The sequence below is a fragment of the Salmo salar genome, chromosome ssa16, assembly GCF_905237065.1.
Source record: "Salmo salar chromosome ssa16, Ssal_v3.1, whole genome shotgun sequence".
Classification (NCBI taxonomy): Eukaryota; Metazoa; Chordata; class Actinopteri; order Salmoniformes; family Salmonidae; genus Salmo; species Salmo salar.
Window position 1 is genome coordinate 76,962,944 of NC_059457.1, and position 18,756 is coordinate 76,981,699.

Genomic DNA, 18,756 nt, shown 5'->3' on the forward strand with positions numbered 1-18,756 from the left:
GACATAACCCTCTGGTCATTTAATAAGATCTCTATTTTCTGTATGACCACCTCAAGGGGGCAGTGTCAACCAATCCAGAGTGACTCACTCACCTGTGACGTTGTGGCCGAATAATACAAATACATTGGTGCAAGTGTGTCAACAATGTGGCCCAGGGATCAGTCAAAAGCAAAGCAGTGCCATTAAGCCAATGAATCACCAGGTATTTACTGAAAAGGTACATGGTAGAATGGTAGTTATATTGCAATAACCTGTGACTTTGGCTACATGGTTGTTTCTTTGGGATTCAATAGTACAAGAACCACTAGGCACCTTATTTAACTTTTTTTATTAACCCATCCACCATCACCCTCTTCGGAGGACACATAACTTTTTACATTATTACAGCTTCTCTGTTACATATACATACATTTTATAACAACAAGTTACCAATTTTGTTTAATTCTTATCAGACAGCATCTGATGCAACTCCACAGATAGAACCAGCCCCTCCCTGTAAGCACTAGGCTGCTAGGTACATTTAGCAGAGAGGGAACCAGGGACCCTTGCACACATCAACAACTGACACCCACGAAGCATCGTTACCCATCGCGCCACAAAAGCCGCGGCCCTTGCAACGCAAGGGGAAACCCTACTTCAAGTCTCAGAGCGAGTGACGTCACTGATTGAAACGCTATTAGCGAGCACCACCGCTAACTAACTAGCCATTTCACATCGGTTACATATGCCTAACAGGTCTAATTTCTGCCAGGTCTCTTATCACTTATTATTAGAAAGTATCTCTCAATGCACACCTGAACAACAGACATCACTTCAAATCTCATCTCCTGCTGGGTGTAGAATGCATAGGACCATTTATGTTGAGGCAGAGCAAAAGAATGTCCAGCCAATGTGAGGCCATCACTTGCAGGAATCTGGTTGTACCTGCTTTTTTAATGCATGGCAACAAGGGCTTATAGAAATAGGGCATTTGCTAATATTAAAAAATGTTCATATATTTCCAATAGTCAACTCCTGCGTTTCCAATGCTGCTATGGATGCTGGTCCTTTTTTGATACCCTTATTTATAGACGTGCAATACTGGTCCGGACAAATCTGTATCAGATGGAAAGTAATAATTAATACACAATACACGATAAACATTATTGCGAGGTTCAGTGAAAGGATTGTGGAAAAGCTGACGTAAGGTGATGGGCTTTTGATGGTGTCAACGCGTGCGCGCGGTGCATTGAATGCGACCGTGGATTGGTGGAATGGGGAGTGTGAAACCGATTAGGAAACTGCGCCTTGGGGAACTTGGAGGGTGGCGCCCTGAACGTCATGTTGGCTCAAGTGGCATTGGAATTAGCAAAGAGTCTGAGCGAGCCTACGAAGCCATTATGGCTCTCCACACACCAGTTTCATAACCTAGAGAGGGAGGAGTCTTCCATTTCTGGAAGCCGGAGGAGCAGCATCCGACAGCGTAAAAATTGGAGTAACGGTGCTCGAAGGAGACTGGAATACGAAATAATATAATTTTATTTTCAACATACCATGCACATTTTACGAGATAAGCATGAAGGTCTTTGATTTAAGATCAGGTAGCTGCAACCTTGTTTTGCATGTGCGGTAATATTCCAAGACATATGTGATACATTGGGTGTGCTCAGCGCAATAACGGCGCTAGCAGGCTATTTCAAACGGTAAAATAAATCCAGATTGCTAGGAGATAGCCAACCATTTTATAGTTAGCCAGCTAGCTTGCGGGGGAGCCAGCTGCCTACTCGGGCAGAGGCATCATCGGATGCATCGACCAAGAAGAGGCATCTGGTAGGCATTAACCGACAACACAATCTCGGGGCATGCAAAGCGGTGTGTTTTGTGCAAACGGTTGATAAATCCCGCGTCCTCGGCTCTGGTCGTGGGATTAACCAGCCGGGAGAGAAGGAGAAGGTGGGGCCGAGGAGTGTCAAAAACGATCGAGCTAAACCCAGCGCATGTAGCTTGGCGCTCTAGCTACCGGGCTAACATTACCTTCTCCATCGGCTTTCCATTTGGGAAATTAATTTAGGAAACTAGAATTATTCGACCATTGGAATTCTGAGAGCTTGCTGGGGTACTCCGTGGCAGTTCCCCCTCTCCCCCAACGAGGATCAGTCAGAGCTGTACACTTGAGGCCATTGGCTTCTTTACAAATAATACCGTGTGGGGCGAATTTCACGGGGGTAGCATCCCCGTTTGCTTTGGACCATGGCGGACGACGATGTGCTTTTCGAGGATGTCTACGAGCTGTGCGAGGTGATTGGGAAGTAAGTGTCAGCATATGTTTATGAACTGAACAATGATAATAAATGAAACCTCTTGTTTGCATTGAGTGCATTGTATTGCGTGTCTGCCTGCCTGTTTATTTTTTTCTGTATGGAAGCAATTGCCTTACAAATATGAATTGCCACCACCATCATGACAGCTGTTTTACTTGGCCTACTTGTAGGTGAGTTGGTCATACAAAACCTCACACTACCCATCTATTGTCAGGCCTATGTAAAATCACTTACACAGTAACTAGTTCAATAAGCATATAACACGATTGCATAAACTGTTCAATATATGGGAAACCAGTTAGGCCTACTGACTTGTTAGTTTGATTGGGTGAGGCCCAATAATGTATGGTGAAGCACCTGTTTAGTTCAAGAGCCGAGTGTATTGTTTTAGCTGGGCAGGATATCTTCATTTAACATGGCAGGAGAGAATATCTGTTCAAAACGGAAGTTCATTGGCTCACACATATTCAAAACATTTCCCAATCTAGATCATTTTCATTCATGTTTTGTGCATCCATTCAGCTTAGACACATTATTTTGATGAGGCGGTACTGGGCGACAGGTAGCCTAGCGGTTAGAGCGTTGGGCCAGTAACGGAAAGGTCACTGGTTCCTTCGAATACCCGAGCCGACAAGGTGGGAAATCTGACAATGTGCCCTTGAGCAAGGCACTTAACCCTAATTTGCTCCAGGGGTGTTGTACTACTATGGCTGACCCTGTAAAACAACACATTTCATGGTGCCCATCTGGTGTATATGACATAACATCATATTATTTTACTACACATAGGCATAGTGACTCATTTGTGGTTTGGAACAGAGGCGCTATACGTTTAAAAGCTGGGCCATTCATGGTTTTGGGTTGAAATGTAAACATGCTTGTCTACTACAACTCGGTCTATAACGATCTCCACAAGTACTACTGTCAACACCACTACACTCCTCTCAGATTCAGACGCAGGGTAATTATAGTCAATCATTTAGTATCATTGGCCATTTGGGACAAGACACAGGCTGCAGATTGTCATTACGAGGACGTCACACACTACTTCTTGATCCTACTTTAAGAGAAGGAGCATAGGCTCCTGGAGAGGATGGAACTTCTTCACCAGAATAGAGTCACATACTGCTGTGTTCTATGGCTGCACCGGTGTTCTGATATCACCATGCACTGCTAGTCATTGTCCCTGCCCTGTCAATTGCAGACCAGTCTATTGGTCCCCACCAACCAGAGGTGGCCAATCCTATTGTTGATGGACTTTTAAGCATTGCACACGCAGTTAATGATCATGTTTATTCCTGATCTATTTAGCCCGGATTTGTCTATAAACATTGATTTATAAAGCACATAAATCCTAACACGCATTCGTGCAGGAGAAGGTGGTTGTTGATTGAAGAGAGCCTCTTCTATTTGGTGCAGGCCTTGTTTGCCCTCATACCTTACAACAATGTCATTTTCACAGATTAGTCTGGAAATCCAGATTTAAATGTATTGAAACTACCACCCACACCAACCAATACCCCCTTTACCCCGGATTTCTATTGTTGTGGCTGATGATCACACCCTTCATATGAAGACCAGGCAGGCTGCTGTAGTCTTGGAGCTGGCCTAGCTCCCCTCCCCCTCTACGCTCAATCGAGACCCGTGGGTCCATTAGGGTCCAGGCTGAGACACATGCTGATTGCTCTTCAGCCCCTCAGGCTCTACTCTTTGTTTGGGGAGCTCAGTACTTCGGTTTACTCCTCACTCAGTGACGGATCAAGGATCTGGTCTACTTTACCCAGTCCTGGTGTTAGACGTCATGTGGCGGGTGACAATACTGGTCTCGGGACAGCTGTTAAACAAGTAGCCGCCCAGGGCCTACCTTGGTGCAGTAAAGCAGAGAGGGCCTCTAGTCAGAGGAGCCTACACCATGACTATGTTATCACCATGATCAGAAAGGGCTTCACGGCCTCCTACCTTCCTCTTCCCAAAGTCATTTGTTCCTCCTTTCATCTTTCCTTTCTCACTCATAGTTGTCAGGGCACAAGGGCGTCTTTCACCAAAACAGCTACACTACCTTATTTATTTCACTGTGCATCACCAGGTTCTGTTTAGTGAAGCAGATCTTTTCCAATAAACTTAATTTATATCCCAGCTTTGTGAAAGAAAGCCGAACAAAAAGCACGATTCCAAATCAATCCTCTCCACCAGCGACGCAGCCTAGTTTCTGACAGTGAAGCGATTGTCAGACAAAAGCACTGAGTACCAGCCAGTGTCTTTTAGGTAGAGAACTCTGCCAGCCTCTCCTGCAGAAAGCTGGGGATCATTTTCCTCAGCCCAGGATGAAGGAAGGGGATGCTGAGGAAGATCATTGGAGACAGTGGAGGGTTCGAAATAGGATTGCCCTGAGGCTGGAAATATAACTAATGCCAGCGGACTCCAGGGCTGACCTCCAATTTTTGTAAACCACACTCACTGTCAAGAGGAGCTAGGGAACCAACGAACAGAGGCTTAGAAGAACTCCTCTCCTGCTATCCCTTGCTCCCTTTGGTTCACATTGGTTCAGACGTTTTCGTTCCCTTGGTAGTTCATGGGGAGTGTTCAATGAACTGAAGATGTGCTGTTATCGTGTCTCAAGTGTCTGTATTGTCAGGGACGTCGAAAGTGGCGTTGACACGGCAACAAATGTTTGTCGCCAAGCGGCGGCTGTGCTTAGTAGTAGAGGTCAACCGATTAATCGGAATGGCAGATTTAATTAGGGCCGATTTCAATTTTTCATAGCAATCCTTATTTTTGGCCACTGATTTGCCTATTTATTTATTTATTTATATACATTTTTTTACACCTTTATTTAACTAGGCAAGTCAGATTAAGAACACATTCTTATTTTCAATGACGGCCTAGGAACGGGGGTTAACTGCCTTGTTCAGGGGGGATTCGTTTTTGCAACCTTCCGGTTACTAGTCCAATGCTCTAACCACCTGCCTTACATTGCACTCCACGAGGAGCCTGCATGGCAGGCTGACTACCTGTTATGCGAGGGCAGCAAGAAGCCAAGGTAAGTTGCAAGCTAGCATTAAACTTATCTTATAAAAAACTATCAATCTTAACATAATCACCAGTTAACTACACATGGTTGATGATATTACAAGTTTATCTAACATGTCCTGCGTTGCATATAATCGATGCGGTGCCTGTTAATTTCTCATCGAATCACAGCCTACTTCGACAAACGGGTGTTGATTTAACAAACGCATTTGCGAAAAAAGCACTGTCGTTGCACCAATGTACCTAACCATAAACATCAATGCCTTTCTTAAAATCAATACACAAGTATATATTTTTAAACCTGCATATTTAGTTTATATTGCCTGCTAACATGAATTTGTGTCACTTCTCTTGCGTTCCATGCAAGCAGTCAGGGTATATACAGCAGTTTGGGCCGCCTGGCTCATTGCGAACTGTGTGAAGTCCATTTATTCCTAACAAAGGCCGTAATTAATTTGCCAGAATTGTACATAATTATGACATAACATTGAAGGTTGTGCAATGTAACAGGAATATTTAGACTTAGGGATGCCACCCATTAGATAAAATATGGAACGGTTCCATATTTCACTGAAATAATAAACGTTTTGTTTTTGAAATGATAGTTTCCGGATTCGACCATATTAATGACCTAAGGCTCGTATTTCTGTGTGTTATTATGTTTAAGTCTATGATTTGATAGAGCAGTCTGACTGATAGTAGGCAGCAGCAGGCTCGTAAGCATTCATTCAAACAGCACCTTTGTGCGTTTGCCAGCAGCTCTTCGCAATTCTTCAAGCATTGCGCTGTTTATGACTTCAAGCCTATCAACCCCCGAGATTAGGCTGGTGTAACCGATGTGAAATGGCTAGCTAGTTAGCCGGGTGCGCGCTAATAGCGTTTCAAACGTCACTCGCTCTGAGACTTGGGAGTAGCTGTTCCCCTTGCTCTACATGGGTAATGCAGCTTCGAGGGTGGCTGTTGTCGATGCGTTCCTGATTCGAGCCCAGGTAGGAGTGAGGAGAGGGACGGAAGCTATACTGTTAAACTGGCAATACTAAAGTGCCTATAAGAACATCCAATAGTCAAAGGTATATGAAATACAAATGGTATAGAGAAATAGTCCTATAATTCCTATAATAACTACAACCTAAAACCTCTTACCTGGGAATATTGAAGACTCATGTTAAAAGGAACCACCAGTTTTCATATGTTCTCATGTTCTGAGCAAGGAACTTAAACGTTAGCTTTTTTACATGGCACATATTGCACTTTTACTTTCTTCTCCAACACTTTGTTTTTGCATTATTTAAACCAAATTGAACATGTTTCATTATTTATTTGAGGCTAAATTGATAGTATTTATGTATTATATTAAGTTAAAATAAGTGTTCATTCAGTATTGTTGTAATTGTCATTATTACAAATAAATAAATAAAAGAATCGGCCGATTAATCGGTATCAGGTTTTTTGGCCCTCCAATAATCGCTATCGGTGTTGAAAAATCATAATCGGTCGACCTCTACTTAGTAGGATGCGATTTTACAGCCAGTAATTTCTGTTTCGCTTCTAGTGTTGCCTATGCTTCCATGCGTGGCTCTGAGAATCATAATTTCCATAAGTAACTAATATAGTCTAGATGTGTTTTTACGAGATCTGTTGCCTTAAAAATAACTCAATGGAATGCTCACTTCACACGTGGCCTGTAGCCCTCTGAGGTTTGTGAGCTATAACAAGACATTTTCTTTGACGAGAGAGAGAGACATTTGACTGACACTGTAGATCTGTGAATGATTGAAATGGTGTGGTGACACTTACCAAAGTAGGTGTGACATGCTACCAACAGCGGCTGGTATAGTGTAAATAGACATGTCAACCAGCGACATATGCAGGTGTTTGTGTTAGCTGATGAGGGAATTGTCTCGGGCTAGTACACGAACACAGCCAAACACCTCTGCTATAATCTGTCTAAGGTTGGCAGACAGTGTGGAGGTTTGGGGTTGGCTGAAGGCCTTTGGGACGACTGAGCCTTTGTTTCGGCTCAGTTCCTGAGCTGGAGGAGTGTTTTAATCTCTGTTATTTCTACCTTATCTCGTTTAAGAAACTGGGTGGTTCGAGCCCTGAATGCTGATTGGCTGAAAGCCGTGGTATATCAGACCACGGGTATGACAAAACATTTAGTTTTACTGCTCTAATTATGTCGGTAACCAGTTTATAATAGCAATAAGTCACCTCGGGGGTATGTGATGTATGGCTAATATACCTCCGCGTTGCGTCGTGCATAAGAACAGCCCTTAAGCCGTGGTATATTGGCCATATACCACACCTCCTCGGGCCTTATTGTTTAAACATAGCACTTGCTTCCAGATCTTGTTCAGTATCTCACAACATTTAATATATGAAAAACCCCAGTACGGTATGCCTAAAGCATCTGCCAGGAAAAGGGATCCATTCTGAAGAATGAGAATGAGTGCTCCCATTTAGATATGCTCATCTTTTGTCTTTACTCACCAGTTGACCCTTGATATTTTCCCCTTGTAAACATGTACGTCAGACCAATTATCCCCCACCACCACAGACACTTCTATTGTAATCCCTGCCTGCACTCCCCTCTCTCTGATCCTGCTTGTGTAGGAGTCAAGGGACATGACTGGGTGGGTCACTGTGTGGGAGGTGACTGGGTGGCTCACTGTGTGGGAGGTGACTGGGTGGGTCACTGTGTGAGAGGTGGCTGGGTGGGTCACTGTGTGGGAGGTGGCTGGGTGGGTCACTGTGTGGGAGGTGACTGGGTGGGTCACTGTGTGGGAGGTGACTGGGTGGGTCACTGTGTGGGAGGTGACTGGGTGGGTCACTGTGTGGGAGGTGACTGGGCGGGTCACTGTGTGGGAGGTGACTGGGCGGGTCACTGTGTGGGAGGTGACTGGGCGGGTCACTGTGTGGGAGGTGACTGGGCGGGTCACTGTGTGGGAGGTGACTGGGCGGGTCACTGTGTGGGAGGTGACTGGGCGGGTCACTGTGTGGGAGGTGACTGGGCGGGTCACTGTGTGGGAGGTGACTGGGCGGGTCACTGTGTGGGAGGTGACTGTGTGGGAGGTGACTGGACGGGTCACTGTGTGGGAGGTGACTGGGCGGGTCACTGTATGGGAGGTGACTGGGCGGGTGACTGTGTGGGAGTTTATGGGGTGGGTGGGGAGGATTGCCAGTAGGGTCAAGCTCTGAGGATGATCTGCAACCTGCTAGTTGACTACTACACTAAGTTAATTGTTCTCTGAGGTGTAGCTTACTGTACGCTTAGCTGAATGGGGTGTTCAGTCTTACTATCTAGAACATTCTGAATCGACCATAATGGAACCCTTCCCCCTCTTCCCCCTGGCTCTGTTGGAATCAAGTTCCTCCAGATCCATACAGTTGGCTGACAGCCAGCTAGTGCCAGGCTCTCCTCTCCTTTCTCCTCTCCTCCTCCTCTCTCTCTCTCCTTTCTCCTCTCCTCCTCCTCTCTCTCTCCTCTCCTCCTCCTCTCTCTCTCTCCCATCTCCTCTCCTTCTCCTCTCCTTTTAAGAAAGTAAAAAGGACATGTGGAGGGACACCCTTTTTAGAGTATTGGTAGACATTATGAGTAACTCAGACTTATTGCTCAGCTGTTGTCTACTGCAGTACCATAGGTAGAAGCCTACTGTGGCTTTTGGAAGTGAACCTTTTAAAAATGTTATCTTCCAATTTAGTTTGAATCATTTCGGTAAAAACAAATGCACAATCAGAATAAACAGATTCAACAAAGCACAGTAGTCAAGGCGTGACCCTATACATGAGCAGTGAACTAAGGCCCATTGCCTATTCAGACATTATTCTAACAAAGGATGGCACAAGGCCTTACTCGCCACTGCATCCTTATCTATCTGAGGGAAGTAAAGCTCACGCAAACAGGTTATGCAATCCTACTTATTAGCCCATTGTGTGTGTTAAATTTCAGTAAACACAGTGACGTGCTCAGGCCGGGCATTTAAGCTCCAGTTGAAGGGGATGGGCGAGGCGTGGGTAATTTGAGCCGTCTCTGCTCATAATGATTCTCTCTGCATGGGAATAGTAATGCAGACAAGTGCAACTGGAATCACACGCGGCTCTTCATTCTGGCTCTGGGGTACTCATTAGAGCCAGGAAGGATTGGAATATTGTCAGAATGGCTGGGAACTGGTGGAGTGATCTGACTCGCGTTGGCTCAGCTAATTAAACATCAACTCCTAGCCTACGTTTTAATGCTTTGGATCGCATTGTGCTCATTAAAATGTAAGCATTTCTTAAAATGATTTGTTTGCAGTTTTTCTTCATTCATTCGTAGCTCTACATACAATACACTTGCTACACGTTAGGCTAACTACCATTTGTGTGTGTTTTATAGCCTCTAATGGGTTCTCTGAGCAACCATAACACTCAGTTCATTTGTTACTGATAGAACATACGAAGGCTAAGCTATCCCTGAATGAACATAACAAACCCTTCACCGTCTTTCCCCGTACTGTGCATGTGTGTGTCTTGGGCCCAGTCATTCAACAGTGTAGCCTACACCCGCGTCTACAGGTCTACGATCTGTTCTCCCTCCAGCCTCCACCTCAGCCATGATGATGTAACTGACTCTAGGCATGCTGGCAAGAATCTCCGTCTGCCCACACCTCCCGAGGCGCTTCTCAGAATTCTACATTCCACCTAACTTTCTCTTCTCTCGTTTCTTGTCCTCACTATTTCCCAGGAAGTGTGTGGTCAGCTCCTAACAGTGTGGACTCTGGGGAGTTTGGCCTGGCTGATTTATTCTTCCAGATTGGTTTGTTGACTGCTTTGAGAGCAGGGGACTCGGAGGTGATATTGAATTTGGTCTCTGCTTGTCTAAACGCTCCTGGGCCTCCAGTCTCTGACTCTGGTCATTTCCCAAAAAGTGCCCCGTTTATTTATTTCCTCCTAATTTCTTCCTTCCTTCCTCCTCTCTCTCTTTCCATCCCTATGTACTTTCACCTGCTTTCCTCTTTCCTTCGTTACTCCTCTCTCCTTTCCTACCTACATACTGTCCCCTCTTACATAACACAGTCTGATTCTGAAAGGGATGGTGTAGGTTAAAGAAACAAGATGGTTGGGTGCATTTAATTGGTAGTTCAGCTCTGACTACATGAGTGTTTGGGGGTCCCAAGTTCCTCCTCAGGCCCCCTACCCTACTGGAGTCTGGGAGAGAAGTGGAAATCTCTGCTCTGAGACTGGCTTAATGTCCTGGAGGTATTTTGGCCTGTGAATTTCAGATGTACTCCGTTACAGCAGGATGAATCCTAATTGCCCTCTATTAATATTCAAAAGGTTGTTCTCTTAAAGTAACCAGTAAATTAAACCAAGCAAATATGTAGGGCCGTGTGTTTTCTTCCACTGTATTACCTCAACAGACACTTAGCATTTTAGAAGCTTTTCGGTGCAATTAGTGTACACAGTTTTGGCATCCGGGGACGTGTTAAATGAACTCCGCCTCGTTTTTAACACCATCATTGGACTGTAATCGGACTCTGACACAAAAAGAGTAAGTATGAGTCACATTCTTAGCCTACCTCAATGGAAGGCAACGTTCCCTTACTCACTAGGGCAGTGGCGGTTCTAGACCATTTCAACTGGGGGGGCCAAGTGTAACCGATGTGAAATGGCTAGTTAGTTAGCGGTGGTGCGCGCCAATAGAGTTTCAATCAGTGACGTCACTCGCTCTGAGACCTGAAGTAGTTGTTCCCTTTGCGTTGCAAGGGGCCGTGGGTTTTGTGGCGCGATGGGTAACGATGTTTCGTGGGTGTCAGTTGTTGATGTGTGCAAGGGTCCCTGGTTCGAGCCCAGTTTGGGGCGAAGAGAGGGACAGAACCTACACTGTTAGACAAGCTCGGGACAGTTGTACTGTTAGAGGGGCCTGTTAAATTAGATGTTATTGTTGTCATATCGTTTTGCACGTGGTACGATACTGTTGTGTTCCGCCTAAAGCCGTCCCTCTAGAAAATGTGTGGGTTAAATTAGTGTTCCGCGTTGCCATTGTCTAATAATGCATCTAAAAAAAGAACGATAGCAAAAATGTCTTATTTAAAAATTATTTCATACTCCACATTTGGGGGGGCACAAGGGGGTCCAAAATTGTTGTCACAGCCCCCCCCCCCACCAGAACCGCTAGTGCACTAGGGGTGTGACAAATTGACAATTGTGCTTAAGGGTTAAACTGCCATTTAAACATCAGTGTTTTAAATCGGGTTTCCGTTAAAACGATAAGGGGAAAAAATCATACAAATTTCAAAATGCATTATAATGGTCCCAATTATGACCGCTAGGGCCGGGCAATGGCGTTAAATCTACCGCAGTCATATACCATTGAAAGCGCCTCGGCTACGGCATGTTTGTATGTAAGGGTACACTACAGCTTTTTAAATACCGACACGAAACCTCTGGAGATGGTTTCGAAGCGCCACTTAACGGGAATTGTATTTGTAAAGGATCTGTGCTTCTGAATGGGGCTAACATCCATCACTAGGCCACCAGAACTGTTAATCAAATAATATCGAGCTGCCTGCCTGCCTACCTACTGCCTGCGAACAGATCACTCCTAAATAAAGTACTTTAAAGTTCGTTAAATACCGAGACATTTAGTAGAAAGAAAACAAGACTGATTAGTTGCCGTACTTCTGAGAACAAACACTCGCATCTTTCATAGCGAGCTAGCGGGGGACGGAGAGAGATGGAAGGGGCACTGTATAGGCAGGTCAGCCACCAGGCAGACAGAGTCAGAACCGTCTACTAGGCCTATCTATCGGCAATCAAAAGCAGTATCTCGGAATAGAATGCTGTATTTTGCGATTTCTTGTAAAGCAGGGCCTATCAACAATGAATAGGCTAGGATATTCTACATGCAACAGACCGAAGAGAGAACACGCACTCGCATCATTAGCGAAGAGAAAGAATAGGCGTGCCAGTTGCACCGCGATTATAATTTTCTGGGAAATAAAACCTATTGTTATTCCGTTTAGGGATTTTTTTTTACGTTAATGATCCACATTTCGTTTAAACGTTCACACCCCTACTCACGACCTGTCTCGACTCTTGGCTTTCTTCGGCTACTAGGCTACCTCAGTTCCTTCTATCTCTCCCATTCTCTCTCGTCTCTCCCTCCGTTTCTCTAATGGCATTCTAGTTCCCATCCGAGGTAATGTGAGAAGGTGGTCAGGTGCTAACGGGTAATACTAACACTGCAGGGCATTGCTGAACGTGGGAGGGGTCCCATGTTGTGAGCACAGCTGTGCCTATGTCATCAAAGCGTGCCTACCCTCTCTCCTTTCTCACAGTTCTTCCCCGTGGAATGACACTCCTGCGTGTGATCGCTTGGCGCCTTCCAGGGGTGGGGGGTTTGGCGAGGTCAATTCCATTTGAACTCACTCAGTCTACGTTTGACAAATAGGGAGATTAATTGCAATTCGATTCACGAATTCAAATTGGGCAGCTAGTCAATCATCTTCTGTGAGGATATTTGAATTTTTGAGCTTATATAAGATGAAATTGACTTCAAACCCAACTGAGTTCACCTGGCTTTTGGCTCGTCACAGTGTCATGGAGATAATGGGAGTTTTATTAACATTTAGGCTGGGCAATACTTGTCCAGTCCAAAACTACATCCATCCCCTGGCCTCCATTCTATACCACTTCAGTGTTTGCAGACCTAGGTGTTAACTCTATGGTATAATGAAATCAAAACCCATATGAAGGCTAGGTGTAGCCCACACCTTATTGCTTACAACTACCCTATCCCTTCAGTCTGCATACACCATAGGAGGGCTTAGGGTGGAAGGGAACCAGTATTACACCTTAGGGAGAAGCTAGGGGGGAAGGAAACCAGTGTTACACCGTAGGGAGGAGCTAAGGGGGAATGGAACCAGTGTTACACCTTAGAAGGAGCTAGGGTGGAAGGGAACCAGTGATACAGCGTAGGGAGGAGCTAGGGTGGAAGGGAACCAGTGTTAGACCTTAGAAGGAGCTAGGGGGGAAGGGAACCAGTGTTACACCTTAGGGAGGAGCTAGGGGGGAATGGAACCAGTGTTACACCGTAGGGAGGAGCTAAGGGGGAATGGAACCAGTGTTACACCGTAGGGAGGAGCTAGGGGGGAATGGAACCAGTGTTACACCGTAGGGAGGAGCTAAGGGGGAATGGAACCAGTGTTACACCGTAGGGAGGAGCTAGGGGGGAATGGAACCAGTGTTACACTGTAGGGAGGAGCTAGGGGGGAATGGAACCAGTGTTACACTGTAGGGAGGAGCTAGGGGGGAATGGAACCAGTGTTACACCTTAGAAGGAGCTAGGGGGGAATGGAACCAGTGTTACACCGTAGGGGAGGAGCTAAGGGGGAAGGGAACCAGTGTTACACCGTAGGGAGGAGCTAGGGTGGAAGGGAACCAGTGTTACACCTTAGAAGGAGCTAGGGGGGAATGGAACCAGTGTTACACCGTAGGGAGGAGCTAGGGTGGAAGGGAACCAGTGTTACACCTTAGAAGGAGCTAGGGGGGAAGGGAACCAGTGTTACACTGTAGGGAGGAGCTAGGGGGGAATGGAACCAGTGTTACACCGTAGGGGAGGAGCTAGGGGGGAATGGAACCAGTGTTACACCTTAGAAGGAGCTAGGGGGGAAGGGAACCAGTGTTACACTGTAGGGAGGAGCTAGGGGGGAATGGAACCAGTGTTACACTGTAGGGAGGAGCTAAGGGGGAATGGAACCAGTGTTACACCGTAGGGAGGAGCTAAGGGGGAATGGAACCAGTGTTACACCGTAGGGAGGAGCTAAGGGGGAATGGAACCAGTGTTACACCGTAGGGAGGAGCTAAGGGGGAATGGAACCAGTGTTACACCGTAGGGAGGAGCTAGGGGGGAATGGAACCAGTGTTACACTGTAGGGAGGTGCTAGGGGGGCAGGGAACCAGTGTTACACTGTAGGGAGGAGCTAGGGTGGAAGGGAACCAGTGTTACACCTTAGAAGGAGCCAGGGGGGAAGGGAACCAGTGTTACACTGTAGGGAGGAGCTAAGGGGGAAGGGAACCAGTGTTACACCGTAGGGAGGAGCTAAGGGGGAATGGAACCAGTGTTACCCCTTTGGAAGGAGCTAAGGGGGAAGGAAACCAGTGTTACCCCTTTGGAAGGAGCTAAGGTGGAGGTGAACCAGTGGTTGTTTTTCGGCTTGCGCCTTTGTCTTAAGGAGATAAACGTCTGTCAGCCAAGGCTGTCTTTCAACCCCACCGGAGTGGGGGTTTAGGGAGTCTCGCACTGTTTTCACAGATCAAGTAATGTCTGGGGGATATTTTCTTTAGCATATGGGTCAGTCTTCACAGAGCCTCCACTCTTCCCCCCCACCCAGAGGCAGATAGCTGGGTTAATCATTATAGTAGGCCCACACATGGTGGCTGTAACCCCCTACCTATTGGTTAGTATTTATAGGATTTGGAATTGTAGGCCTATTCTATTGGATACTTTTATGAATTAGCCTTAACTCTGTTTTGATGAAGTTGAAATCCCTGCCACTGAGTTTTATGCATTGCTGTTTAGTGATGGCTCTTATTTCTCTCTCTCTGTGTGTGTGTGTGTGTGTGTGTGTGTGTGTGTGTGTGTGTGTGTGCTGACAGATGCCTTTCAGTCACGCGTCTCTTTCAGCATCAGTGCCACAGCCTTTAAGATTATACTGAGTGGAACAGTTGAGCACTGTGTGCATTGGGGACTTGAATGCGAGGGTGTGTGTGTGTGTGTGTAAATGTGTGTTTGGTCTAGGTTTATTTCCTCTACTACTGTTTTTCCTGTCTTTGTGTGTGTGTGTGTGTGTGTGTACGCCCTTGTGTGCCCCACAGTCCCTTTGGGATTTACAACCTTGCCCAGTACACTTCCTTGCCTTATCATATCCTCAACCCTAACCCACCACCCTGGTCCAAGGCCCCTGTCAGCAATGCTATTTCGCCCTGCCTCGAGGCCTCTGTAATGGGGCTTGTATTTTAGTCTTCACAGCTGTGCTCACCACGGCTCTGTAATTCCCCAGGCGGAGGAGAGGAGGCTAGGCTATGTCGCTAGCTGCTACATCTCCAGCATTAGGCTCCATCATATCCAGGGCTGTGGGTTATTGTTACTGCACTGTGATTACTGAAGGCCTACAGGGAAGAACAGAGAGAATGTAAAGGTGCCAGATATATCCAAGGATGAATTCCAAATCGACCCCTTCCCCCTATTCCCAAGGTGTGTGTGTGTGTGTGTGTGTGTGTGTGTGTGTGTGTGTGTGTGTGTGTGTGTGTGTGTGTGTGTGTGTGTGTGTGTGTGTGTGTGTGTGTGTGTGTGTGTGTGTGTGTGTGTGTGTGTGTGTGTGTGTGTGAGAGAGACGTGACTAACCCACTGTGTTTTCTGTCTTCCAGGGGTCCCTTCAGTGTGGTGAGGCGCTGTATCAACAGGGACACGGGGCAGCAGTTTGCAGTGAAGATCGTAGATGTGGCCAGTTTCACCTCCAGCCCTGGCCTCAGCACAGAGGGTAAGGAAGAGTCACACTCGTGCGCTGTGTGTGTGTGTGTGGGTAAAGCGCTGATGCATACTAACTTTCCATGCAGTATCCTGCCGTGTCATGCTGTTCTGTGTGTGTGTGTGTCACACTGTGGTGGCAGTGCCCAGGGTTTTGGCGTTCATGGTGTGCCATCTGTGATGCTCCGGTCAGAGCTGGGCCCAGGAGCCTAGGACAGGATCATAAGGAAATGGAAAGACAGAATTGTGTGTGAAAATATTGATAGCGTAATAAAGAGGGATTGTTGAGTAAACTGATATAGAGTCTGGAAGAACCTAGTAAACTGATATAGAGTCTGGAAGAACCTAGTAAACTGATATAGAGTCTGGAAGAACCTAGTAAACTGATATAGAGTCTGGCTCTGGAAGAACCTCGTAAACTGATATAGAGTCTGGCTCTGGAAGAACCTCGTAAACTGATATAGAGTCTGGCTCTGGAAGAACCTCGTAAACTGATATAGACTCTGGCTCTGGAAGAACCTAGTAAACTGATATAGACTCTGGCTCTGGAAGAACCTAGTAAACTGATATAGACTCTGGCTCTGGAAGAACCTAGTAAACTGATATAGACTCTGGCTCTGGAAGAACCTAGTAAACTGATATAGACTCTGGCTCTGGAAGAACCTAGTAAACTGATATAGAGTCTGGGAGAACCTAGTAAACTGATATAGAGTCTGGGAGAACCTAGTAAACTGATATAGAGTCTGGGAGAACCTAGTAAACTGATATAGAGTCTGGGAGAACCTAGTAAACTGATATAGAGTCTGGGAGAACCTAGTAAACTGATATAGAGTCTGGGAGAACCTAGTAAACTGATATAGAGTCTGGGAGAACCTAGTAAACTGATATAGAGTCTGGAAGAACCTAGTAAACTGATATAGACTCTGAGTCTGGAAGAACCTAGTAAACTGATATAGACTCTGAGTCTGGAAGAACCTAGTAAACTGATATAGACTCTGGCTCTGGAAGAACCTAGTAAACTGATATAGACTCTGGCTCTGGAAGAACCTAGTAAACTGATATAGACTCTGGCTCTGGAAGAACCTAGTAAACTGATATAGACTCTGGCTCTGGAAGAACCTAGTAAACTGATATAGACTCTGGCTCTGGAAGAACCTAGTAAACTGATATAGACTCTGGCTCTGGAAGAACCTAGTAAACTGATATAGAGTCTGGAAGAACCTAGTAAACTGATATAGACTCTGGCTCTGGAAGAACCTAGTAAACTGATATAGACTCTGGCTCTGGAAGAACCTAGTAAACTGATATAGAGTCTGGCTCTGGAAGAACCTAGTAAACTGATAGAGAGTCTGGCTCTGGAAGAACCTAGTAAACTGATATAGACTCTGGCTCTGGAAGAACCTAGTAAACTGATAGAGGGAAAGAATACCTGCTAATCAGAGAGTGAGAAGAGAGGGGGAGAAAGAGAGAGTTAGAAGTAGAGCAACAAAGAGGGAGAAGAAGAGAGAGGGAGAGGACCTCCACTGTGTTTGAATGCTGAGAGGTTGATTTCTAGCTGTACAGTTGGGCTGGATGGAACTCGTAAATGTCACTTTCATTTAAAACCCCACAGCGCTGGCAGAAAAGACAGTTGGACCCCCGATGAAACGAACCTCTCCCTCCCCTCCCGCTGTAGTTTTACAGAAACTCACAGAAACCAGTCGTGTTAATTGTGTGCAGTGACATTTTGAGTTAGCAAGCAGACTGGGCTTCGTTGAACAATGATGAGTGCGTATAGAGAGCACATCTCTCCTGCTGTGCTGACCACTAATCCATATTGTTAGACTATACCCCCCCTCAGTTACTACCAGGCATCATCATCTGTTCTGTTTTCCTCTCTGACTCGTACTCTTGGTCTTCTGTGTATGAGAGACAGAGGGAGAGACGGAGATCGAGGAATGCAGAGAGAGAGACTCAACACAGAGATCGTGAGAGAATAAGGACTCTGTCTCTGGGTCTTACGTCGTGAGTTAGGCCCGTCACAACACCGCACGCACGTTTGTAGTCTCTGCAGACTAGTAGACTGGAGGGGAGTATGTAAATGAGGTCTGTATAGGGTGATGTGAACTGCAGAACAGAGGAGAACAACAGTGCAGTGTGTCTGACTGGGTGCAGTGTGTCTGACTGGGTCCAACTCCAGACGACGCCTCCAGTACCACATGAGCTCCCACAGCTTCATTTTCCCTCCCAACGCTTTTTCAACTATTTTGCCCCTATTCGGTGTGTGTGTGTGTACTGTGTTCTTCGCTCTTTGCGGCTTCCTTGTGTGTGTGCTTCCCGCGCTGCAGTCAAGCCTCTCCCTGCCTGCACACACGCTCCCCTCCATGTTAATCTCCTTTGATGTTTATGTGGTTGGGGTAGAGAGGGAACGAAAAAACGAACACGCGCCGGAGGTGTTTCTTCTTCTCTTAACCTCCCTCCTGCGCTCCGACTGGAGTCTGCCAACTGGGTCAGCGCGGTGGAGAGGTCAGGAGAAAGAGAGGGAGGGGACACGCCTATAAGCTGTGGGGCAAGATGAGGAGGAGGAGAGGAAGAGTGTGTTGAAAAGGGGAAACGAGGACAAACGGATGCGTCTCAATACTGAAAAAAATGGTTTCCATCTCTTATCTCTCCTGTTTCCTCCACAGATCTGAAGAGAGAGGCCAGTATCTGTCACATGCTGAAGCACCCTCACATCGTAGAGCTACTAGAAACCTACAGCTCAGATGGCATGCTCTACATGGTCTTTGAGTTGTAAGTTGGTTGTGTTTTGGCCATTTTGTTTCTTGAATGGTCACCTATTGACTTTCTATTCTAGAATGGACTAAATTCTAGAATTTCTGTTCTAGATTTTACTTGGTATTTTAGAATGGTCCCTCCCTATTGACTCTCTTTACT

At 46.1% G+C, this 18,756-nt stretch overlaps 1 protein-coding gene across 19 annotated transcripts in view; it reads left to right on the forward strand.

Annotated features, from left to right (window-relative positions):
* The first annotated feature begins 1,408 nt into the window (after positions 1 to 1,408).
* Positions 1,409 to 18,756, forward strand: part of LOC106574738 (peripheral plasma membrane protein CASK) — a 41,766-nt gene continuing 24,418 nt past the window's right edge. For 7 of the 19 annotated variants that reach the window (XM_045697933.1, XM_045697942.1, XM_045697947.1 and 4 more), the window contains exons 1-3: positions 1,411 to 2,288; positions 15,741 to 15,853; positions 18,507 to 18,612. In XM_045697933.1, the coding sequence (XP_045553889.1) occupies positions 2,230 to 2,288; positions 15,741 to 15,853; positions 18,507 to 18,612 (278 nt within the window). In that variant the 5' untranslated portion in view covers positions 1,411 to 2,229. Of the gene's footprint in view, positions 2,289 to 15,740; positions 15,854 to 18,506; positions 18,613 to 18,756 lie in introns of all 19 variants that reach the window. The other 12 variants (XM_045697937.1, XM_045697943.1, XM_045697950.1 and 9 more) reach the window with 4 other exon arrangements.